Source organism: Carassius carassius, chromosome 25 (genome assembly GCF_963082965.1).
Source record: "Carassius carassius chromosome 25, fCarCar2.1, whole genome shotgun sequence".
NCBI lineage: Eukaryota > Metazoa > Chordata > Actinopteri > Cypriniformes > Cyprinidae > Carassius > Carassius carassius.
This window is the reverse complement of record NC_081779.1, coordinates 14,616,637-14,643,166: the sequence shown is the minus strand read 5'-3', so window position 1 is coordinate 14,643,166 and position 26,530 is coordinate 14,616,637. Positions and strand designations below refer to the sequence as shown.

At 37.3% G+C, this 26,530-nt stretch overlaps 1 protein-coding gene across 2 annotated transcripts in view; it reads left to right on the top strand.

Annotated features, from left to right (window-relative positions):
- LOC132104279 (syndetin-like) overlaps window positions 1-26,530 on the top strand; it is a 143,416-nt gene that overhangs the window by 57,797 nt on the left and 59,089 nt on the right. The window contains exons 14-23 of one of the 2 annotated variants that reach the window (XM_059509634.1): window positions 8,168-8,259; window positions 8,367-8,461; window positions 8,857-8,955; window positions 10,905-10,995; window positions 12,218-12,394; window positions 14,455-14,573; window positions 15,568-15,674; window positions 17,655-17,776; window positions 21,353-21,427; window positions 23,776-23,856. In XM_059509634.1, coding sequence (XP_059365617.1) covers window positions 8,168-8,259; window positions 8,367-8,461; window positions 8,857-8,955; window positions 10,905-10,995; window positions 12,218-12,394; window positions 14,455-14,573; window positions 15,568-15,674; window positions 17,655-17,776; window positions 21,353-21,427; window positions 23,776-23,856 — 1,058 coding nt within the window. The remainder of the gene's footprint in view (window positions 1-8,167; window positions 8,260-8,366; window positions 8,462-8,856; window positions 8,956-10,904; window positions 10,996-12,217; window positions 12,395-14,454; window positions 14,574-15,567; window positions 15,675-17,654; window positions 17,777-21,352; window positions 21,428-23,775; window positions 23,857-26,530) is intronic. The other variant, XM_059509635.1, reaches the window with a different exon arrangement.

Genomic DNA, 26,530 nt, shown 5'->3' with positions numbered 1-26,530 from the left:
ACGTTTTCCACTTTTTATGTAATTTCTAGTGAGAAATTAATATTGCAGTAATGAAATATCCGCTTAGTTATCACCAAAGCTCTCTATATTTTGCTGTAGATCAGTAAACCATTACTCCGCCTCAGAAGCCTGTCCGGAATCCGTTTCATGAGGTGCCTTCGGGCAAAAACGCTGCCTGCAAAGTCATTGCCTGATTAGACAGTAATGTAGCAAGTCACCTGCAGCCATTGCCTCACGTGCACACTGTAGACTTGCGTGGCATAAAAAAAGACTTGCGTAACACATAACGGTTACAGTTACGGTTAACTTGGGACGATGTCAAATAAGAGCTCTGTGCGGTCCACAAACACCCCCAGCTGGGTAAGAGGTGTGGCTGAATCCGTATTCAGAAATAACGCGTTCAGTGGAATGACTAAAGGGACATGGTTAGCCGCTTGCTAACGGTAGCCTGTTACATTACAGTACATAACATTTTACTTACCACATAAACAAAGTAAGGAGAGATGACTGCTAGGATGATGGCAAATGATTTGCAGATCCTGAGCACCACTGACAAACTTCTAATCTTGTAAAATCTTTAAGTACTGCAGAGTGCTGCTCCGTACGTATGTGTGATCGTGAATCTTGCGAGGTAGTGATGCATGGGTCGGGTTGGGGCAAGTAAAGAAATTGTTGGGGCGAGTAAAGAAATTGTTATATATATATATTTGTATTTTGGTTTTTGTAATATGTTTGTTTCTGCTTTGTGTATTTGTGGATTATGGTTCTTACCATCAACCTCCCAGGGATTGTAGATGAAAATTAGTCTGAATGACTAAATCTGGCACATTTGCATAGTAGACTTGTTTACTCATGTTAATTAATGTGTATTGTCCCTTTAAAAAACAAAAACAAATGTATAGCTAATATTAAGTGGAGTTTCATGGGGGGAAAAAAATCTGAACTGATAACAACACTGGATTTAAAAATAAATAAATAAAACTCCAAAAAAATGTCCATACAGCGATGCTATTAGAGCATTTATTGTTATATAAATTTATTGTTATATATATGAGCATGAGCCCAGAGAGATTTGAGGTGCACTGTTTTTGGGCAAGAGTAGCGTATATCTGAGCGTGCGTCCGGTTTTGGTGCGAGAGCAAGAAAATCCATGCGTGAGCGGAGAGATTTGCGCTCAAGCATTGTATTAATGTGCTTTCGCGCTACAATAATGCACTCTCAACATTTGTCATTAAACATACAACATTAAAACAATGCCATATATTTGAATATTTTATTCATTTTTTTTTTTTTTTGATAAGATTACAATACGAAGGTCTACAGATGGACGGGCCAAATAATTTTAGAAAAGCGGGACCCACGGGTTGGAAAAAAATCCAACCCATGCATCACTATCGCGAAGTGAAAGTAAAAAACAGGGGTACGTTCATAAGCAATTTCAATGCCCCGCATATTAATAACTGCTCCCTGATGCCCTCAGTCTATATACAGTATAATTACTCATCTCTATAGGCTAATTGTGACAGAAAATATTGAAGTATGATTTTCCTCCCATCTCATATCTATTTCCTTAGGGGTTCCATTTTTTTAAATGGAAATGTCCTAGCCTTATGAGCAGTTGATTTATGCTAATTGATGGACTCTTATGTTAATAAGTGCCATCATTCGGTTACGTTTATTATATTAATGTTTCAGTATGTTACAGTCATTATATGGCTTGAGTTAAGGTAGCCTATCTTGTGAATTAAACAGTTTGTCATACAGATTGAAAGTGTGAATCCCGTCTCTCTCTGTTTATTGGTATTTGTGCATGCATGCAGTGTAAGGGCATGCGATTTTCGAAAAAATAATCGAATATTACTTTTACTTTTACTTTTACTTAAATATTAATATTACTTTTTACTTTTCATGTTTGATGCTTGACCACAAATTTAATAAGCTTGTTTATTTTGAGTTGCAGTGACTTAAAATGTAGATATCTGATTTTTATATATTTTCTAATTTTTATGTTTTGTAAGTTATAGTGTGTATGTGTATATAAACAAATAGAAGCCATTTATTACCAACAATGATGCCAACAACTCAGATAAGCTACCGTATTTTTCAGACTATAAGTCGCACCTGAGTATAAGTCGCATCAGTCCAAAAATACGTCATGATGAGGAAAAAAAAACATATAAGTCGCACTGGACTACAGCCGCGAGGGGGCGCTCTATGCTACACAGTGGTAGGCTACAGGAGCACTGAGCACCATAGAGCGCCCTCTCGCGGCTGGAGACGGTAATGTTTTCTCTTGGTTCATTTCTCTTGGTTCATGTCAAATTAATTTTGATAAATAAGTCGCACCTGACTATAAGTCGCAGGACCAGCCAAACTACGAAAAAAAGTGTGACTTATAGTCCGGAAAATACGGTAAGTAAAACAAACATGTTCTTCTTTTACGTTCTTAGTTCAGTTACATGTAAGGGAGTATATGCTGATGGCACCACGTCAAACCAAAGACACTTTTAGACGCAGTCAGCTTCCAGTGTAAAATCATTACTCATGCTCTAAAGAACTCCTGCGTGTTAGTGATCATTAGTGAGAGGACTCTGGCTTCTTGTGTTGCTTGTTTCATGTTCTGTATTTTCCTCACCTCATTGATTTTTCCTCGAACAGCTTGTCCAGTTAGTCTGCCTCTCTCCTTTCCCAAGAGTTCCCTGGGATGCTGAAATCTCTACAATGTGCTGTAGCCTGTTTGTGGCTGTGTGGGAGCGAATGTGTGCTCATTCCGCTCCAGTTTGTATTTGTGAGGAGCTGCTGCCAGGGAGATGATATTTTTCTTGTCCTCTACAGCAGTTGGCTTGCATTGATTAACTCTGTTGCTCTGCATAGCTGCTCTCCTCATGGACTGAAATGATTGGGGAAAAGTCCAACTCTATTGCCAGGAGCCAAGGAGCTCTGATTCGGCTCCAGAAGCTCTGATCGTGCAGGTTTAATGAAAGGAGCTTAGAAAATAACTTCATTTCAGCAGCTGAACATTGTTGGACTTACAAAGAAACACCTTTAGGAGTTATTTCATTACATTTAAATGGAGAGGTTCATATATATATATATATATATATATATATATATTTATATATATATTTATATATATATTTATATATATATATATATATATATATATATATATATATATATATATATATATATATATATATATATATATAATATACATACATATATATAATATACATACACAAATATTTTTTTCTTTTCTTTTTTAAATCATTTAAATGTTTACTTTTTAACATATTTTAATATAATATTTTTTCTTGTTAATTTTTCTGAAATTCATGTGTATTGTTCAGTCTAACTTGATTTGTTATGCTGAATGATGAAATATTTTATATTAATGCTAGTAATATGCAACTACTTAGTGGTCTCAGACTTTTTGACTCCGCTGTATAGGTCAAGGTCTTGGTGCAAAACCGATTTTCTTTCATGGTGCTGACAATCTTTAAATTAAATTTTATTGATCCTGCTGCTATATTTTCTGGACAAATACATAGATATAATCATCAGCAGAAAGAAGTCACCTCTTCTCTTCATTGCTCCAAGGTCACACTTTCTTTTAAATTTCTTAATGCTGCTTCTACAGCTCACAAAGTCAGTGTATTGAGGTCATATGTTGAGGATCCATGATTAAAAACTACCACACGTTTGCTTGACAGTGAACATTCCATACAGCTGTCATTCCAGGAACTAGGAGTTATACTTTCATTAATGAGTCTATTTACATGCGCACATTATATTCTCATATTAGCTCAAGAAAATGGTGTTTACCGTAAATTGGAATCATTAGATTTATGTTTTACATCAAAATGTACAATGGTATGTGCTTACTGCTTATTGTGACCCATAGCCAATAAAGAAACATTTGCATTGAAAGTATTTTACACATTGTTGGGCTTTTCAGGCATAATACATGTAAGATTGTACATTTTATCATACTCAATATTCCTTACCGGAATCTTGTGTGTAAACGTTTGAGCTGATGCTGTTATCGTAATTGTATGAGCCAGGTCTCACAGGAAGGTTTATTTATATTAATAAATTTTTTTCATCCCAGGTTTAATATCTTCCTTCCTCTACTTTTTCCTGCATCTTTGTTCAGTGTGAAGATATTACACTTTGGAGGCTAGATATATCTGTTGAGGCACTGGATTGTCATGTGACATTCTGAGGTGTTAGTTGCTCACACACCAGCCGTTTCTTCCACTTCATTTATTTCCTGATGTGTGGTTTGGATGCACTTTCCCCTGTGGGGTTCAGGAAGGTTCCCATCAGCGATAGGCACTTCATAAAATGCTTCATGTTATGAGTGAGGAAAAGGGTAAAGGCGGCCTATAGCTCTGTGGATTTAGCTTCTGTGAAAAATCAGTGTTCTGCATGTTCTATAGCTGAAGTCGTGATCTGTACAACTAAAGCCAGATGAGATTTGTGAGCGTATGTACTGAAGCATGATGCAAATATAGTTCTTAAAGTATACATGAGTATACTGTAAAATCTAAAATGGGTTCGCTTTTACTATGGGAGTTATTTTCTTCTCTGCAGTGCAACTAAGATGACATGAAGCCTGCATAGACACAACTCTTGAGTGATGACTGTGTCTCGCTGGGGTTTAAGCATGTTTTGTTGTATAAAAATACTCTTCCCTTATATAAAAGCTCTCTTTTCTGAGCGCCAAGCATCCGTTTGCTGGCTGCGTTGAGCATCCACTGAAAAATCTCATCAATCACTGGTGCTGATGTCTTCTTTGAAGCTTTCTTTAACAGTCCCAATACTTGTGGTGTGTTTCTTTTACGCATTTTCCACCAATTGGGTGCCAAAGCTGGTGCCCAATCAGGAACTATTTTGGTCTGTCTCATCTTAACCTCACAATGTTCCTGGATGAAGAATTCTGCCAGCCTCTGAAAAAAACTGAGAAGAACTGTTAACGTAATATGTCACAGGGAGGGATAATATTTGCAATTAAGTTTTCAGAACATGGTGACGCAAAAACAATTTAGATGATGAACGTCCCACTCCTTCACTGCACAGCACAACTGCACAACTTTAGGCACTCGGTTTTCCCTGTTTAGAATTTTTGTGTGTGAATATGCTAAGATTTCTGTCACCCTGTGCCCGTTTGTTTAATTATTGTTTTGTTTTCTGATGTTTTCTTTTGTTTTTGTCTTTTAGTCTTGCTTTGTTGTTTGCTTTGAATTGTTTCATGTTCATTTGGTATGGTTTTGTTTCATGTGTGATTTTTATTTTGTTTAGTATTGTTTTTGTGTTTTGTTTCTTATTTTATTATTGTATTTATTTATTTAGTCTTTTTTTATTTTATGTTGTTTTTGTTTTTGGCAAAGTTTTGGCTTTGGCAGACCAGCAGCATTTTAGTGTGAAGGGTTTAGTTGTCTTTGGCAAGAAAATGCAGACAGGTGGAGTGTTTCTTCAGAGCATTTGGCTTTTTGCTCGGGAAGTTCATGTGTAAATGTTTGTTTGTTTTCTCTAGAGATGACTTACGGTGAGAGTGCTGAGGTGGAACTGTTTGTAAAATCTGCACATCAATGACACAATGATTATGTTGTGTCACTAAGAGCCTGCTGGAGTATCAGTCCTGAATAAATTCCACCTGAAGGGCTTTTGTATTTAGTCACTCTGTCACACTTTGCGTATATAGACATTAAGATCAGTCACCCACATTCACACTCCTAATACACTCATCTCTTGCTGTGCTCATCTCTGCAGGTCATATCATCATTCTCATCATAAGTATCCTTCTCTTTACATTAGAGTGGATGCATAATGGCCAAAATAATGAAAAGCAGCTCTATGAATTCACAATGAACTGATGCAGAAGTTTTTTGAGGTTTCTGTTTCAATTTAGTTTAGCGCACGTTACATAATGGGTACAGTTTCTGTCAGGATAGATGATGCACATCTTCGTGGAAAATTTGGATGACTCTGATAGGTGCCCTCTTTGATTAAACTCACTTTGCTTATGTCAGCATGAACACTTCCCCTGATGATGAGCGACAGCTGCTTTGTTGCAGGAAGAGGTTGTTATCAGTCTGCTTACTGTAAGACAGGAGTGGCAAACTCATTATAGTTAGAGAATCAAGATGCCTTATGTGGGCCAAATTTAATATATTTAATATTTAATTTAATATATATATATATATATATATATATATATATATATATATGTATATATGTATGTGTATATATATGTATATATGTGTATATATGTGTATATATATATATATATATATATATATATATATATATATATGTATATATATTATATATATATACGTATATATATTATATATATATACATATATATACACATACACATATATATACACATACACATATATATATATATATATATATATATATATATATATACACATACACATATATATACATATACACATATATATATTAGGGGTGTAACGGTACGCAAAAATCACGGTTCGGTACGTACCTCGGTTTTAAAGTCACTGTTCGGTTCATTTTTGGTACAGTAAGGGAAAGAAATGCAAACATTAAACTGCAGGTTGTTTATTACTATCAACCTTTTTTTAACAATTTGTTTACATTTTTTTAAAATACTTTTTAATAAAATATATATAAAATAAAAAAAAGAATAAGAAATAAAATACTGCTGCAAAGTTCTCCACTAAATAAAATCTCACTCTCAAACCAATATCATATAATAAAATATAATGAAAAATAAAAATAAATAACTATGATTACAGTGCAGCATTACCAATCCCAGCTTGTAGGCCTGCTCATATTTAAAAAATATATATAACTTTTCCAAAGTGTAAAGTGCAGTATGAACAGTTTCAGTTTTTAGACCTGCTCAGATTTCGTTATTGCATTGGACCGATCGGAATTAAGAGCAAAGGTCTGTTTAAATGCCGACGGGAGCTGCGTTTGAATTACAATCGTTTTTTTCCTAGTTGTGGTGATGTTCACACTCGCGTGATGCCTTTTGAAAACCTTAGGCCGGTGACACACTGGCATATTGCACCTGTCAAACATAGTCTATTTTGCCGTCAATACTGTTGACGGTGTCCTTCATCAGTAGGCTTTATATTTATGCTCAACATGAAGTATAGATATTGTTGTCGTGAAGGCAAGAGCCTGGTCTGTCGGTGGTCTCCCTCTATGTCACCTACATTAGCAGCAGCGCGCCAGCGCCACGTCAGGCACGTCTGGTGTGTAAAGACACAGAAAACGCAAAGCAACTGACATGCAGCAGAAACGCCACGCAGCCAGTGTGTCACCGGCCTTAGAATCAGCTGCAGGGCGGGATTTGCGCTGAACGCGGAGACTTCAGCCACTTAATATGTTCGTTTGGAAACACGAAAATGTACTTATTTTCCAAAATATTGCATTCGGTCATTCGGTACACACGTGCACCGTACCGAAAGCCCTGTACCGAAACGGTCCGGTACGAATACACGCACCGTTACACCCCTAATATATATATATGTATATATATATATAATATGTATGTATGTATGTATAATATGTATGTATGTATGTATATGTATGTAGAGAGAGAGAGCATAGTGTTATAATCTTTGGAATGGGTACATTTAAAGAATAAAAATATTAAATTAACTTAAATTTTAATCCATAATTTTCAGTATAGAATTTGATTGAAAACCAGTTTGTTATCTCAATGTCAATCAAACAACAAATCTGACAGAGAAACTACGGTCTTCTTTTGACTGGATAGCATTAATACTGAACACAATTAGGCTGCTTTTGTGTTTGACATTCATTGGGGTTGCAAACAATTGTGAAATTGACTTGGGATGTTCTATTATTGGTGCCTGGTTCCATGTGCTCCTTATGGACATGAGCCACGTGAGCTTCAAAGTTGGAGCCACTTCTGTTTTAGTTTAATGCTCTTGTTGAAATTGTCTGTATTTCATCATTTTAGTAAATTTTTTGTAGCCAGTTTTTATAAGAACATAAGATTCTGGTTGATCCATGATGAAATCGTGCACCAAACTGTATCAGACTAACCACATCTCCTGTCATGATTGCATATAATGAGTATACTGGAGTATTAGATTTTTTAAAAAAAACAACTATGCTGTAAATCCTGTGTTTGTAGATGATTCCAGCGCAGACGGCTCAGACGAATCCACTGTGGGCCGCAGTTATGTGAAGAAGAAGCTGGAACATGGCTTATCGCGGATCTGGCAGGTAGGGAGTGCACTCATTTATTTGTTTCTTTCTCTGTTTGTTCTTTGTTCCTCCATTAGCTTCATGACTCACCCTCCTGCCTCTTGTCCTCCTCTGTCTGCCCTCAGGACGTCCAACTGAAAGTGAAAGCCTATTTGCTGGGAACAGACGTGTCCAACTTCAAGTATGACGACTTCATTGTTGTTCTGGATGTTATCAGCAGGTAGGGACCCACTTCCTCATTAGTGCTAATTGGATTGGCCTGCGGGGACCAACTTCACCATTTCCCTCATCATCCCTTCTGCCTCATGAGAAACTCCCCTAAAGAGAAAATGGGGCCAGGGGGCATCAATGAAACCGCTTGTTCCTCAACAAGATTGGTGGTGCGGTCATCCCCATTAACAGGGCTCAATTAAAAGGCCATTTTGTGTGTGAAACCACTGCCCTCTGTATTTATCCTGCCTTGGGGTCACTGACTTGTGTGAATAGAGGCACCATTTTCTGCCCTCGCTGAGACATGTGATGTAAAGTAACTCTTTGGGGTTAATTAGAAGTGAACTGCTTTCTACTTCATTTTTTTTTCTTGTCTGTTTTTTGTTTTTCTTTGCTGGTTGACAGGTTAATGCAGGTGGGAGAGGAATTCTGCGGCAGCAAGTCCGAGGTGTTGCAGGAGTCCATTAAGAGACAGAGTGTAAACTACTTTAAGAACTATCACAGGTAAACAAGCCCATTGCCAAACTAAACTCGTTGTAGGAAGGATTCACTAAAAATTAATAGAGTGCTGCAATTTTTTTTTAGGGTTATTGCAGACAGTAAACTCTGTGACCAACACAAGTTTCGAATTCTTACACGTTTTGTTCATCAACATTATATTCACGAATGAACACAACTTTATAGATTATTTTTGAAGCCTAAATACAATTGCCAGAAGGAAACAGCTAAAGGTTGGCTATAAGCAATCTATATCACAGTCGCATGACATAAATGTCATCACCATCAAGCTTCTTTCTTTCAGTATTTGTTTAAAATCTACAATTTGGAAATTTTGAGTTTGCAAGAGTTGAGTTAGCTTGAAACCTTCATCCATGTCTAGTGTCTGCTCTATTTGTCCCCAAAAGTTATGACCGATAACAAATATTTTTGAACTCTTTTACACCAAAGCTGAGCTATCTCATACCCTCTCACTCACAAGCACTAGTCAATGCAGCCGTCTGTTGTTGATGCAGTCTCTCCGCTATTTTGTTGTTGTTGTTCCGTCAATTTAGTTTCATTTTCTACTGTGAAACAATGGCCCGAGACCGTTTTTAGCCCATAAAAAAACAAACAAACACTTGACTTCAGGATGATGGAAGATGAAGTCCAAAAATGTGTGTTTCCAGGTTTAAATACTCATTCCTGCAGCACTGTGTTGTGGCCAATGATAGTCTTCTTTATTTGTTCATGCTATTTTAGTGCTGATATCTGGAGATATATTTGGATTATATTTGCAAATTGGATTTAATTTTCAAATGTGGTCCACAGGACTTATTCTTCATATTGTCATTGTGCAAGTATTGAAATCTGATTTTGTGATCTATATTCAGTGCATCTGCATCAGTTGCTTTAGTAATGATATATTTCAACTCAATGCCAAGAAACAACTACTGTGAGTAGCTGTCATTGAGAGGTCGAAAAACTGGTTGGTTTGCTTCAGTTTGCTCCTGTCATTCACAACTTGTCCAAAACTGCTGACTCATTCACTATATATTGAATCCTGTGTAATTCACTAGGAATGAATGAATGGGTAGAGTTCAATTATTGTGGACTTAGTTTGCATCATTTTCTTAATCCGGAACGAACACTTGAAATGCATTACAAAATAATTAGTGGTTTGGAAACATCTGCGCTAATATGCTTTTTGGCGATCACGCTAGTAAACAACTATAGTGATTTGAGTCCGTTACACCAAACAATCAAATGTTGCTGTCTGTCTGAACAAAGCCAAAATATCCATCCCTGCTGCTGTAGTCAGCATTACAAAGACCTTTTCTGCTTGATGAGATGGAGGACGTTGAAAGAGGGCATCTTACCATTATTTCTGAATATTCAAGCAGTTGGATAGCATCCATAAAGCGATTATCTGTCCGTCCTCTGAATGCTTAATCTCTGCTGTGTCACTGCGTCGCTATTAACACATTGTGCCATTACAATATATATTGTGCCCTCTGGTTTAGAGGACAAATCAGATTTGTTTTTCCATCTAGTGCTGTAAATTTGAAGAATTTAAAAATATCATGTATTGAAGACATGACTAGAGATGATATTTGAAATGTCAAACTTCATTTGATCTAGAGAGCTCATCCCAACTTATGATCATGTGAACTGCCAATATGTTCTTTAGAGATTAATGGTGGACTTTTGTACTGTCCCACTTTGTGCTAACCTAGCATTCAACATGATTTATAGTTTTTGATGTTGACATTTTGTACAAGGCTGCTGGCATTGACCTTGTCTGGCAGTGGGCCACTTTGACACTCATCGTAGCATGACTTGCTCTAACCTTCTTGACTGATCGACTTTCTTGAAACGTTTTTTGCCAGCCCATTTCACTTTCAATGAGTTGAATGGCAAAGGGTCTTCAGTTGACAAAAGCCAACCTCTTGTCAATTCTCCTTGTACCCCTGCAGGACTCGTCTGGAGGAGTTGCGAATGTTTCTTGAAAATGAAACATGGGAGCTGTGCCCTGTGAAGTCCAACTTCAGTATCGCCCAACTTCACGTAAGTCCTAATACCACAGATAAGACATTGAAATGCAGCAGTGTGATTTTTATTCATGACCGGGAGTCTTTTGGGATTTCACGTTTGCATATAAAGATGAGGCAGAGAGTTTTTTTTCTTTGTTTGTTTCGCAGTGGCAATCAACACATGGCTACAAGCCAAATGCATATGAATATGCTTTCTTATATAATAAGCACTGTTTATAGACACATTCTCTCATGTTTAGTGGGTCAAAAAGTTTTTTTTTTGTGAGCCATGCAGGAAATTAGACCAAATAGGTGTTTTTGTAGATCATCTTCCTTCAGGTTGCCCGTCTTGCCGTAATGGAAGGATTTTATATGCATTTTAAATCTCTGGAAAGACCTGACAACTTGATAAATGAGGGTAAGCATCATCACTGATTGTATTCCAACATTAGCTGTTTTCTCTTCTAGTCAGGGTGTCATCCGTCTCAAAACAAATTACATCCTGGTAGGCAAGTATATTCACCCGAGTGTATCCATCAAATAAACCGAAATGAATCTCTTTCAATTATTATATGCTAAAAAGGGTCTTTTGCTCGATAAAGTGTTCTCTGCTAGACCTTTTTATGCTGTTTTGTGCAGAATATACAGGTATTTTCACACAAAAAAAGTACCATTAGATTTGTGTGGTAGAGAAAGCTGGCGTTGAAAAGCACATTGGTAAATGGCATAATCAATGGTGCTCTTTAATGAGCCTCATTTGCATAATGACTTCTTGCTGGATTTATAATGTGCAAAGCGGTTTAACTGTGAGAAGCTTTAGGTCACTTAGAGCTACTGCTCAAAGCTTTTGCACTCTCACCCTAGCAGTTTAATTGTTCGTTAAAAAAAATAATAATAATTATTAAAATTTTGCAGTATGAGCTTCTTTTTAAGTACATTTTCAAACCTCAATGCACCCGTAAAAAGTAAGGTTTGAAATACCTGACGAATATTTAATTGTGTGCTGTGTGCTTTCCACTCAATAATAAAATAAAAATACAACTTTGACATTACAAAACAAAATGGACAGGGGTGAGAAAGTAGCAGTTAAGGAAGCATCTGATCATAATGAGGTGGGTATGTTTGTACCAGCATTTATTTATGTAGCAACTTATAGCACATGTAAAAACAGTGTCAGTGCCTAGCCTACTTTTTTTAGCTTTTTGATCTGTATGATGTGAAATCTGATATATTTGTTCCATTTTCCCGTTTTTCAGGAGTTTAGGTTCATGGGTCAGTGTCGTTCTCCTTCAGTGTCTCCCAGCAGGCAGCCGGAATCCACAGAGCCGATGGAGCTTTGTCTGTTTGAACAGTTCCTGCAGGGTGGAAATCCTTTTGAGATGCAGATTGACAATAAGGAAGAGGAGACAGAGGATGTCCTGGCTTCTAATGGGGTATATGAAAGTGAAAAAAAAAAAGTGAAAGTGACATGACATACAGCCAAGTATGGTGACCCATACTCAGAATTCATGCATCTAAAGTGCACACACACAGCAGTGAACACATACCTACTGTGAACACACACCCGGAGCAGTGGGCAGCCATTTATGCTGCGGCACCTGGGGAGCAGTTGGAGGTTCGGTGCCTTGCTCAAGGGCACCTCAGTCATGGTATTGCCAGCCCGAGACTCGAACCCACAACCTTAGGGTTAGGAGTCAAGCTCTCTAACCACTAGGCCATGACTTCCCCTAAATATAGTAATTTAAGAAACATTAAGGGTATTCAGAGCAACATATACATTCTAGCAATAATTAAAAAGCCAGATTACATTACCGTATTTTTCGGACTATAAGTAGCACCTGAGTATAAGTCGCATCAGTCCAAAAATACGTCATGACGAGGAAAAAAACATATATGTCGCATTTATTTAGAACCAAGCACCAAGAGAAAAAATACCGTTTACAGCCGCGAGAGGGCGCTCTATGCTGCTCAGTGTAGTCTACAGGAGCACTGAGCAGCATCTCTGGCAGCATAGAGCGCCATCTCGCGGCTGTAGACGGTAATGTTTTCTCTTGGTTCATTTCTCTCGGTTCATGTCAAATTAATTTTGATAAATAAGTCGCACCTGACAATAAGTCGCAGGACCAGCCAAACTATGAAAAAAAGTGCGACTTATAGTCCGGAAAATACCGTAAATGCCAACTGTATGTAGTGAAACAAAAGGTGTTTGATTTTTTTTTTTTTTTTCTTCACATAATCCGTTTTGAATCTTATTGAAAGTATTCATCCAGTTTTTGCTTGAACAAAATGTCAGTGCATGTCTTGTATATGGATAAATTCCAGTAATTTCTAGACCATCTAAATCCTTGATTCCTCTATATTTTAGTATTTTCCTAGAATATTCAACACAGTTCAACAATATTTATGCTAAAATATTTGGCATCAGGCATGAGCAAACATGCATTTTTAAAAAGTTTGCAGTTACATTTATATTCATATGAGATGCTTGCCAAACCGACTGCTTAAAAGGAGAAAATAAATGAGTGAAAATTTGTTGTGTAAATGTTTTGTAGCGTTAAGTGGATCATTGTTCCTATAACTGTTGACCAAGGCCATTACTTCTACAGTATGTGGAGAAAATACTCATCATTATTAAAGCTCTGATGTGCTTGGCGTCTCTGATTATGCTCCTGTAATAAAAAACAAACACTCTGTGTTGATGACTGATAATGCGAGCCCTTGGTACAAAGTGCTTTTACCCTGAGAGAGAACAAAGTGTTTTACATAGTTAAGCTCACCGTTTTAAATATTCCATAGTGTTTTGTTAGTAACTAGATACAAAGTGATGCATCCATCAGCTTTACATTCTCTCATTTTCTTTGCTGACTGGAGGGGTTGTTAAAGGTTACATTTATCTATGTTGAATCTGCATTATTTTTTTGACACTGGTGCATTAAAGGCCTTTTTTGTTTCAAGGCCAGCTCTGAAGCTCAGAGAATTAAGGCTGAATCACTGGGCTATTTTTATGATATGCTTTGTTTTTACACATCAGTTATCTACTCTTTCTGCTGGTTTGCTGATCTGTTTAGAGTTAAACATAGTTGCCAGTTTGTTTATAGTTAAATATTACAATTTAAATTCACCTTTTTTCTATTTGTATATATTTTAAAAATGTCATCTATTTTTGTGATGGCAAAGCTGAATTTTCAGCAGCCACTTCTTTACAGATCGTTTTAATTAGGTGATTTGCTGCTCAAGGAAAATTTCTTCTGATTTTCAGTGCTTGCATTGCAGTTGTGTGGCTTAATATTTTTGAAAATCATCCTTTTTTTCCAGAATACTTTGGTGAATATAAAGTTCAAAAGAAAAGCATTTATTTGAAATGGAAATCTTCACTTTAAAATCGACTAAATGCATTTGCTAAAAGTTTGAACGGTAGTGTTTGTATAGTTTTTGTAAATTTTTGGCTTTTATGACTCATTCTTGTTTGCTGTTCTTTTTGTTCTCTCGGCAGTATGAGTCAGATGAGCTGGAGAAGAGCGTGTATCAGGACTACGACAGTGACAGTGATGTACCTGAGGAGCTGAAACAAGACTATGTAGATGAACAGACAGGAGACGCTCCAGTGAAGAGGTCAGTACCGAGCCATCATCTAGATGCTCACATCACACAGTACCACCTCTAGGTTCTGAATAGTAATTTCCCACCGAATGGTATGCTATGTCGACATTTAGTTTATAAATATGCATGGTTTGAATGGTGACCTGTCTTTTTTCATAAATTAGTGTGCTGTAGATTCAGGTCATCAAGATGAGGTCAGGAGGCAGCAAGCTTCTCATTTATGGACTCATGTTTCCTCTAAGGCAGCAGAAATAGTTTAAATTCACGCTGTGTACAGTGAACACACAAGCTATCATTAGCCTCTTATCAGCAAGAAAGGCTTTAATTATTTTATTAGGAATGAGCCTTTAAAGTCCACAAGGCTCCCTTTTAGAGCTATTCGGAGCTTTTGATGTTAAACATGGTTTTTTTTTTTTTTGCTCTTTTCTTGGACTCTAAGTGTGATAGAAATATCATAAATCAAGGGAATGATTAGGGATGTGATTAGACAGTGAACCCTGATGAATATTTAATACTTATTTGTTCCTCACGAATATGACTGACAGTTATCCCTGCTGTAAATCAGCCAGCACATTCCATGTTGTGACACTTCATTGTTAGAGACGGCTGCATTGTGGGCTCTAATGTTTTGCAATATTAAAATGACAGATTTTCTTAAATGCAATATTGTCACTCTTGCTCAAGTTCTGTGACTTCAGTGCTTGTTTAGAACGCATCTGGACAATTCTGGGTTCAAGCCATATTCGATACAGAATTCGACAGAATTTGTTTTAATGTTCATTACCACAGAAGTAATTTCGAAGTTAATGCACATACTGAAATATGGTCTGTTATAAAGATCATCCATCTGTTTTGTAAAACCCAGAATGCTCACTTCAGTTAAATTCGAACCCAAGTTAATGAAGGAAGTGTGTGAATGAGACTCTTCTGTTTTAAAGGTCATTCAACTATAATGCTCCTAATAATCCTGGATCTGCATCTCCCTGCTCTGTCCTCCTTTAATTAGTGTGTCCAGGGAGACACTTCGCAGCCGCAAGAGGTCCGACTACAATCTGAACCGAGCCAATGCCCCCATTCTTACCAACACCACCCTCAACGTGATTCGCCTGGTTGGTGAGTAATTGACCTTTGAGCTTGTACCCGTGCAAGACTGCTGGTGCATGATAAAGCTGACCCTAGGCAGAAGACCACAGTTTGCCCTCTAATTAAGAGCCTAATAGCTCAGTTATTATGAAAGAGGTGCATCTTAGAGCCAGCTGTGTTCTGTTTCAGCTTCCGGTCATTAGCTCTGTTCTAAGCATGTGTCTGCTCATCTCTTCAGGTTAATTTGAATGCATGTTTGATGTGTTAAATGAGATAAAGGCTATGATGCTACTCAACTTTAAATGTTCAGTTAAAGTTAAACAAAATCTTATTGCAAAAAGATGCTGGCAAAATTCTGCCATCGTTTACTCACCTCCATCTCCTTTAAATCCTGTATGACTTATTTTAACCTGTTAGCCAGCACAAAGATGCCCTCATCCTGAACGCCTTTCAACTTGCACGTGTCAGTGTTTATGAATAGATTAAATGAAATGGGACAAATCTAATCTTGACAATCTATGTATCATTATAAAGATCTAAGCTTCAAGCATCGACGACAGATCGCTGTTTTTCAATGGAAAGCTTATAAAGACTGTATTTGCTACATTTGTGTAGGCAGTACACATACAAACATGAACAATGGAAACGCTGTACATACCAAATCCGTCGTAATAACGAGTCACAGTGTCACAAACAGAATGAGACAATCCACCGGAAAAAAGAATGAAAGATAGGCAAAAGATAGTTTATTTGAATTTGGCCCTCCCTCGTGACACGCTCTGACGCACCTGTCAGCTGATGGAGGCAGAACTTATAGCGATCGCCTTTTTCTTTGTTTGTTTTATTTTTCAACAGTTTTTATATATGTGAGAGTGTGTTTTATGTTGAATGTGAATGTATCTGTATGACTACCATCTGTTTGATTGCAAATCAGCCCAAATCAGCTCGCTATTACTGTATGATCACGGCTATCAAAGTAAACGCGTCTATGTGAATAGAGAGAGTGGATTATTTCCTTTGTGTTATTACCATCTGTATAAGTGGTCGTCAGCACATCAGCACTTATTTGCATCATAATTCATTGTAAATGCTGCATTTCTAGCAATCTCATAATTTTCTGTAGTTGGCAAACAAAGTCTTATTATTCTTATTTTTCTTACTCAAATTATTCTTATTGTATTTTTCTAGTGCTCAAATAAATCACTTATATGATGTCTAAGTTTCTGTCTAGTGTTTTATAATTGAAAAAAAAAACTATGCAGTGGTATGTTTACTGACTAAATAGTTTGTAGAAGCCTTCAATACTATTGGGAAATATATTTTTGTATATTTGGGGGGTGGGGGGTCTAGACATAGTCTCATAAAAATATTTGCAGGAGTCTCATTTTTCATGATATCTTAACAGATTTGAAATAGAAACTCATGAGACACGTGGCTTTCAATCCATTACTTTTCTAGATTGCTCCAGGACTCATTTCATGTATTTTTATATCAAATAAAAAAAAATATTTAAGTGTGATAAAAAATTTTCAAGGCTTTTAATAAAAAACTTTTAATATTTTTGAGCATTATCAAATCTGGTTGATAAAAAGTAAAGCCCAAAGGGTCTTCTTTCCAAAGACACCAAAATTATGTTTGTAACACACTGAAGTAGGAAACTGTTACAATTATAAGTTAGGTAGAGCACTTTCAGCTATGAGTCCCATAATGGGGGGTGCTGGCTGACAGGTTAGAGAGAGAGGGAGAAAAAAAGGTTTTGTCCACATTATGAAAGTCAGTGATTGGGTGCCATTTTTAGTTTTTTGGTTTTTCAAAAATATTTATTTTAAATACAGCACAAGGGTTTTTTGTATGGGACATTTGCCAAAGTATTGCATTTCAGTTATGTACATCTACAAGATTCATATTTCCCTTTGCTAAAGCTGTGGTTTTCTATTCTGTATGTGAACCTTATTTGTTTGCCTTCCATAGATATTTCACATTTTTTTCTGATTGATTTTGCTTTTATAGGAAAATATATGCAGATGATGAACATTCTGAAGCCCATTGCCTTTGATGTCATCCACTGTGTGTCTCAGCTCTTTGATTATTACCTGTATGCCGTCTACACCTTCTTTGGCCGGAATGACATGGTATGCATTTCAAAGCATTTTTGTTCTCCTCCATGTTCAGTGTTAATACTTAACATTATGCAATATTTATTATACACAACTGGATCCTTGCTGTGCTGTGTTGTATATTTTGTCTGGATAGTACATGTTTATTAAGAAAAACCTCCCAGTAAACCCACAGTTTTTCCCTCTACTGTCTGCAAGCCTTATGGGCACTGTTCTATAATTACTTGCATTATCATGTGAGAAAGTGTTTAGGTGTAGAGTTTGCCTCAGGAGGCTGGACTCTGAACATCAGAGAAAGATCTACACGTCTAAAATTATCAGTTGCTAATTTTCTCCATTCCTAAAAATTAGGTTTGTAGTAGTAATTTAACTCTACTGTAACTTGACATCTAGCTTGCATACACAAATGGATAGATGTGCTTAAATGATCCTTGAGAATATTGGATAAAGAAAATTGTCCCTGCAGAAGTTCATGTCTAGAATTGAGTGATTTCAATGCAGACCTCTTTACAGGCTTGTGTCCTTATGTCACAGTTCTCGAAACTTTAATAAGCACAGCTTTAGGCTAGATGAATCTGTTTTGAGAGCCGGGCCTTCCTAAATAATATTAGACAGCAGCTCAATGATCCTCATAATTGTCACTCTTTGAGACTCAATAAGCCATATCTGAAGAGTCTTCAGTGCCTTTGCCACAACAGCAATATCCTACAATATAATGCACTTTAGCAGCTCCTTTGAAAGCTGCTTGATTCTTGCTTCCCAGAACTCTGGTTATTTTCTGTGCACTGTCCCAAATAACCTTAAAACTTAAGCCACCTCATCTGCCCAAACGTTACTGGAATAATAAAGCTGACATGGAGTTGCCTTGTTTGCTTTGATTTCCCAGAAGTCTGACTCAGGCCATTGCAGGTCAACTGGAAAAGACCCCCACTAGTTGCAATTCAGCGGTTTCAGCTCCCTAAGACTCTAGTACCTTCCTTTTCTTCCATACAGTAATAGTCTTCAAGACCTTGAATTTGCGACGTGATTTCTACCATTTAACCTCTAAATCCATCTTTGCACTTAAGGTTTGAGCCTTAACCCCTATTCTTCAGACTTTTGTGAGGTAAAGCCACTTTTCAGTAACATTACCTGCTGCTCAAACGGGTCATGCCTCTACGTCTGCAAACTGACAATGTGACTTTCCTTCCCAGGAAGGTTGAGCTGTTCAGGACTGCCATTGCTGCTTCATAAAGTCACGGGCCTTTCGAACACTATTGCAGGTGTAAATGAATTCCGGCGTGCAGAGGGAGTGACATTGAAGGGGCATTGAATTGTCTCACTGTTTTCCACCTATGTAAGCTGGGAGAATCTGTTGAGGAAAGCAAGCTTGTTAAACTGCAGTGGAGGTCAATAATAAAGCTGTTAGTTGGGGCTTTGGTTTGGCAGTGGCACCCCAAGGGCACCAGACAAGAACTTCCTGCTGTTCTTGGACTTCCCAGCCATGCAACCACAATGATGTTAAAAGAAGTGAGATTTTCAGGCCTCTACTGCCTTGCAAAATGACCTCAACACCTGCATTTTCCACCTTGTTTTACAGCTGCCTTTACTTACTTACACTGTTGACCACCTCTTGGTAGTCTTCAAGAAGCCAATAACTTTTTCTCTGGAAAGAAGAATCTGAGCAGTTGGATCCTTAGTGTGCCTGTAACATTATTCAATTCCATTGTTTTGTTGTTAATGTACTAACATTCTTATGAGAACTATACAACAAGACTCAAACCTATCAATAATACCAGCCTGTCAGTCTAGGCTTCGATTGACATGACCAACGATGTACTGTTTTCTAAATGGAGTCTATGGCCGTCATCAACTGTAAAAAAGTGTTTCTGTCATGGGATTTGACAGTAGTCTTTAATCCTACCACACAAGCCAGGTGGGGTTGAAACATTTGTCTTACTAAACAAAAAGATCTCCACACTTCATCTGTTGTGCATTGATTTCTGGTCCCAGTGATGCTTTTATGGCCGAAGTCTCAGCAGCCTTCAATGGTTTTTACTTTCCATGGTTTTTCTTTTTAATATTATCACAGAAATGTGCCATTTCCTCACTGTGTGCTTTGCAAATAATTGTTTGTTTGCTGTGCTGAGCCAGTGCTAAATCAAAAGGAAATGTTTTCATGCTGGTGAATTGAGGCCAGTGCACTAGCAGAGCAAGAGTAAAGTCTTTTATACTCTATTTGGGCTTTGCATGTGGTTTAGCATCATTATAAGCCAGAATATTCCTGGGCAGAAATGGGCCACATACAAGAGCATTTTAAAAACTGGAGGAAATGAGGGGCCCTTATATTGATCAGGAGAGGGTGATCTGGATTTCATGACTTGCTTTCTGAAGACCTGACTTTTAATTCCACATATTTTTGAACTTTTAAAGACTTTGCTGATGTGCAAGTTTTCACTTTTGGCTTTTTATGCCACTGCTTTTCATATGAACTAATGTGAACCAGTGAGAGATGATTCAATCTTCTCCAGCTTTCCAAGGCAACTATTTTTTGATATTTAAGTGCTGACTAGAGAAATGTTCACTTTAGCTTTGTCCTGACCAAATCCAGCAGCAAATCTGAGGGAGACTGGATACAGCTTTCACAAGATCAGTTGTCAGATGCCACCGAGGTTGAGCGCTTTGCCTTTAACCTACCCTACAGGTTTGATGGCACATTAAATAAAATAACACATCTCATCTTTCTCCCTTGCTCTCATTCTGGTTTTTGCACATTCACCTCTTCTGCTGAGCGGATGGCAAGAGAAAAAGCTTGAGAGGGTTTCTGTCACTAATGGAAACTTTTCAAACTCTTAAATGAGTAAGAGTAGCTGTCAGTATCAGAGACAGCCAGTCTCGAAGAAAAGCCTATGGAGACAACAAAGTAAATATCAGTAGTTATAAAAAATATATATATTTACAAAGTGGCTGAAATTGATATGGTCATTTGGATTCGCTTTCACCCATGAATAACTCCAAACACACAAGACATTCAGTCTCGTATGGAGATGGAGATTACGTATTGCACCATTTAATTTAATAATGAACAACATTAGGATCTGAAAGATCTGTACACCATTGAATACAGCTGGAGTATCAACTCTGCCATGCACATAATTTAAGATGCATTGGTCTTGGCATTCATTGCTCTTTGCCTCAAGTTAAAAACTTAGCTTAAAGGCAATGAATGAAAAGAACGGGAAACGATGTGCAAGTAGCTTATCTGAAAATGGATCACCTCCAGGATGATGAAGGCCTGAGTAGTGTTTATTAAGTGTTGCAGATAGAGTTAAAATGTTAAAGTCAGGGAAAGACTGCAGTTTTTTTGTCCCCTTGGCAAAAAATAAAAGTGTTAAATTGCACAATATTGTGCTTGAACTAATGTGGTGGAAATCAGTTTTCTTTAACAACTGAATGTGTTGTGTTTTTATAATTTTTATTAATTGTGCTTAATGTTTTTTTAGTAATTTACCATATATTCAAAAATCCTGAGTTCATCTCCAAAAAGCAGGCTTTTTGGCTCATTCATTACTTGCTTTGTGTTGATTTTCCTTTTTGTTTCTCAATACAAAGCACTTCCAATCTGCATCTCTGCCTTCACAAGGCTCTCAACCTGGTGTGTCCAGACAGGCGGTCCCTGTCTATTGGGTAAGACTGCTGTGTGGAGCCTGCTGGCAGTAGAAATGCCTGCCAGTGTGTGCTGTGTTTTCATCCCTTTACTCATATTTACTCATTATGTATATGACGTAGATTAGTTGTCATACTACTTTGTTTGCAAGATTTTAGAGTTTACATCTTTTTTACATCTTTTGTCTGCCCAGCTTTAAAAGAAAATCTACAGTATGATGTACATTTTATTATATATAACACTTTTATTTGATATATTCTATGTTTAAGGGAAGTCGTGGCCTAATGGTTAGAGAGTCGGACTCCCAATCGAAAGGTTGTGAGTTCGAGTCCCGGGCCGGCAGGAATTGTGGGTGGGGGGAGTGCATGTACAGTGCTCTCTCCACCCTCAATACCACGACTTAGGTGCCCTTGAGCAAGGCATCGAACCCCCAACTGCTCCCCGGGCGCCGCAGCATAAATGGCTGCCCACTGCTCCGGGTGTGTGCTCACAGTGTGTGTGTGTGTGTTTACTGCTCTGTGTGTGTGCATTTCGGATGGGTTAAATGCAGAGCACAAATTCTGAGTATGGGTCACCATACTTGGCTGAATGTCACTTCACTTTCACTTTATAAATATGTATTATATTGCTGTTAAACAGTCTGTTAAATCTAATGGGAGGTTTCTGTAAATGTTTTTGTGATGCTTGCAAAAGCATGTGAAACATTTATAATTAGTTGTAGTCACCCCAGTGTGCTCAAAAAAAGAATCATTTAAATATTTATTGATTCTACACCTTGAACTGAATTACACAAAGTTGTTTTAAAGGGATTTAAGGATTATACTTCAATGCTTAAGTCTGTTATGATGTCCTGAACAGTATTATCTAGGGGTGCACCGAAATTTCGGCCGCCGAAAATTTTCGGCCGAAATGGCATTATCGGTTTCGGGCCGAAATAAAAAAAACAGCCGAAAACGTATACCGAAAATGAATGTCACCCGCCCCTCCCATCCGTGAGCAAGCGCTTAGGTTTCACTCACGGTCGAGCTGTTATCACGCGTCTGCCTATCAAAGATTAAGCATGTCAAAGGGCTGTCACAATCAAAAAAGGCTTGTCACAAAAGCTGCACAATCGATCGGACCAACCAACGCAAGTTTCGAAAACGAAAATAGGGAATCGATTTTAACGGCCTTCTCTCGGAGCGCGTCCAGCTCGTCACTATACGCTCGCAGCGAACGCGCGTCACACAGCAATTGCAGGTTCTGACACACACACACACACACACACACACACACACACACACACACACACACAGCATATTAGTGCATAATATCAATGTAGCCTTCAGTAATGTTTTTCATTGATGTTATGGCAGTCCACATTGCTGACTTGTGCGCGTCTCAAGCGCCCTCTTTACGTTCGTCCTAATGCCTGTTTAGTTGTCGGTGGATTTGCCTATATTTGGCGTTGAAAAGCCAAACGGATCAACGCCAAATATAGGCAATTTACTAACGATTCAATGAACACTTTGCCTATGTCTCAAAAATCGAACAGGATTTTTTTTTTTCACAAAAGTGACAGCCCTATACGAGAGGACACCAAAGTTGCAATATGTAGCATTTGTTCTGCAAAAATCTCCAAAATTGTGGATTTTTTTGCACAATTTTTAAAAAACTATTTTATTTGATGGAACATAAAACTTGAAGAATAATTATTATTTATATTTATTGTTAAAAATATTTTGTTTTATGTAACTGTTAATAAAAGTTTGATTATTATATTGTGATTTTTCAATTCAGATCCATTAAATCCAAGCAATATATATATATATATATATACGTTTTTAAAAGAAGCCATTTTCGGTTTCGGTTTTCGGCCAAGTGCATCCTAAATTTTTGGTTTCGGTTTCGGAGCAGAATTTTCATTTCGGTGCATCACTAGTATTATCCTTTGTTCATTCTACTGTAAATTCAGTGCTACTCTATAAAAGTTTTTACTGCTGTCTAATTTAGAGACTTACTGCTCTGCACCCATGGTAAAGTTTATCTTATGTTTGCTTGGCTCTCGCTGATGTCAGAGCTATTGCATATTAATAACACATTGGCTTGCTTGCATACATTTCTGCATTTGTGAATACATTTCCAGTGAACATTCCCAGGAGGATTTGCCAGTCCCATTCATACTCCCCCTTTAATAAAAAACTAAATAGCAATTAATGAACATAAGTCATGAACTACACTTGTGGGAGCTGTGTGTTTCCTGGAGATGATCGGTGGTGTGTGCACACTGGAGCTTTAGAGATTGCACTTTGTGAGTGTGTGTATACCAGTATGATTGAAAAGCAACAGAGCCTCTTTCTCACAGGGTATGTTTTGCTGTCTCCTATAGTATGAATCATCTGGGCTGGGTTTGATCAGCAGCAGACTGAGGACTACACTCAGCCGAATGCAGGAGAGCCTAATAGACATGGTAGGTAAAAACAAGGCTTTTTTTTCTAGCTCCTTTTACTCTGTCTCGTCTTTTACTATGGTTCATCTCCTCTCTTGGCCTCTCTTATGTAACCATTATAAATCTGAGTGTAAATAATGGTGTGCATTTACAGTATGTGAGTTCCCTATAGCCTCTCATCAGGTTCTCTGATTATCTTATACCCCCTCTTACTTTCAGCTATAGCATCCACAGGTGAGTTAATCAACATCAGTACACTTAGATAGCCCTGCACTTTTGTAATAAATGTCCTTTGGTTTCCATGGTTGCGCCCATTAAGGCTCAATGCGCCAAAGGCCTGATACCCACAATGCACCATATACCTCTTTCCGCTGCACAAATAAGCATTCATTATATAGGATCCATTCCCCCAGATGTCTGAATGTCAAAGAGCAAGAAAAGATACCAGTCTGCATAAAATAATGAAACATTGTTGTTTTTATCCTGTCAGACTTGCAAGTTATGGTGCTCAGTGGAATCTGGAAGTATGGCTCTGTCTCCAAAACTAAATCTAACCAACCTAGACATTGTAGAAATTGCAGCTTGAAATTGCAAATGATTAAGCTGTCTCCTAAACAGATGTCATTTTGGCTGCATTTTGAGGCAGCTACAGTATATAGGTGTATTTTGTGGATAAGGCAGTCCCACATCTATTTTATGATTAGCTCAGCAAGAAATTTCCATTCAATATAGCAAACCGAGCCAAGATAATTTTTTTTGTCGTCGGTTGTAGACATGTCAGGTCAGCTTGACATGTTATACAGGGCTTAAAGTTCTCCGGCACAGTGCCGGATTTCCAGCGTGCAGCGTTCCTATAATCCTACATTTAAAAAAATAATAATAATAATTTTGTTGATTGATATCACTTTCGAGTCCATGAATTCGCCTGCCAATGTTATGAGAGGAGCAGGTTTTACTCTCAACCGAACTATTAATACTAGCCAATCAGATTGTTTTGCTCTTATAAACACGAGATGCGCACAATAGTATCCAACTGCAGAGTTGCAGCCCTGATGAATGGAGAAGCGTCACAAAAAACTGTGAGGCACTATGGTCAAAGATGTCCATCTAACTCATATTTACATAGAAAAGCTCATTATAAAGCAGCTTTGTGAACAGCTCAGAGTAATCATTTCATCTCCGTAAGAACAATATGATTGACAGAACATATTTACCGGGATTTTTTAAAAGGTTCTGTTCACACATGATCTATGAATAGTAACTTCTCTAAAGATGAAAGTTCTCTGTATTTGCTGTGAATTTGAATTAACGTTCATCTGGAAAAACAGTGTGCATTATCTCACTAGATTTGTAACGTAAATCACTTATAACCTTTGCCATCACAGGGGAATACATCAACCTATGTCTAAATATGCCATGTATTGTACACCATGATTTCAAAATAAACGTTTCTGCATGTGGCTAAATATTAAAATGTAATTGATTCAAACATTGTATAATCAAACTGTAAAGTGAAACGTCACCAGGCCGTTGGCGCCCTCTGCAGGTGTTTGTTTTAATACCTGATGTACTTAAAGGGTTAGTTAATCGAAAAATCTAAATTATGTCATTAATAACTCACCCTCATGTCGTTCCAAACCCGTGAGACCTGTGATTCAGTGTGAAGCAGACTGACTCACAGCGCGTCTGAACCGAACGGATTCTTTTGGTGATTGATTCTGTGCTAATGTTATAAGCGCAATCTGGCAAAACGTAATTTAATAACAAATAAATCACAAAGGATTATGTATAGTAAGTGGATTATGGTTTCTGCACCCATGACACCTAATTTATTTACTTTATAACTTTGTAGCCGCAATGGGTTGTACATTATGATTAACTCAAAAGAAATATAGGGAATTTTAATAATTAATCAGGAATATGATTAAATATGATAATTAATCAGGAATATGATGGTTCAAAATCACTCTCAAGGACCTTTTCCTGGACTGTGCCCAGCTGGTGGAATGACCTCCCAATCTCAATTCGTACAGCTGAGTCTTTACTCATTTTCAAGAAACAGCTAAAGACTCATCTTTTTCGCCTGCACTTAACCAACTAACACTAGCACTTTTCCTTTTCTTGTCTTTTAAAAAAAAAAAAAAAAAACCTTACCTATGCGTTCTATACTAGACTAACTGAGACTTGTCATGGCACTTGTATACTGTTGTTGTTCTCTTGTTGACCTGACTGCTTCTATTGTTCTCATTTGTAAGTCGCTTTGGATAAAAGCGTCTGCTAAATGATTAAATGTAAATGTAAATGTAAATGATTAATATATATATATCTCATATGATAGTTACATTAAAATTATTGAAGATGAAAAATAGGTCAATTGTATATATCAATAACTCATTACAAGGCACTGTAATTTACTCATTAATATGTCAATATTCCATTCTTCATATCAATTATAGTGATATCTCTTACTGTGAATTACCGCAAATCAAACAGTGGTTTGTCCAGCAAACGGCCGTAAGATTAACTTATCAACTTTCAATACAGTTATCACTTTTTATAATTCAAGGAAAAATAGTTTCTGGCCATGAAACATTCTCCTATCCTTATGAAATTTCGGTTACTGAAAAGTAACGAGCTTGTAACTAAAGATCAGACATTTCATTGACTCATGATGTGGGCATTTTAGACAGAAGCA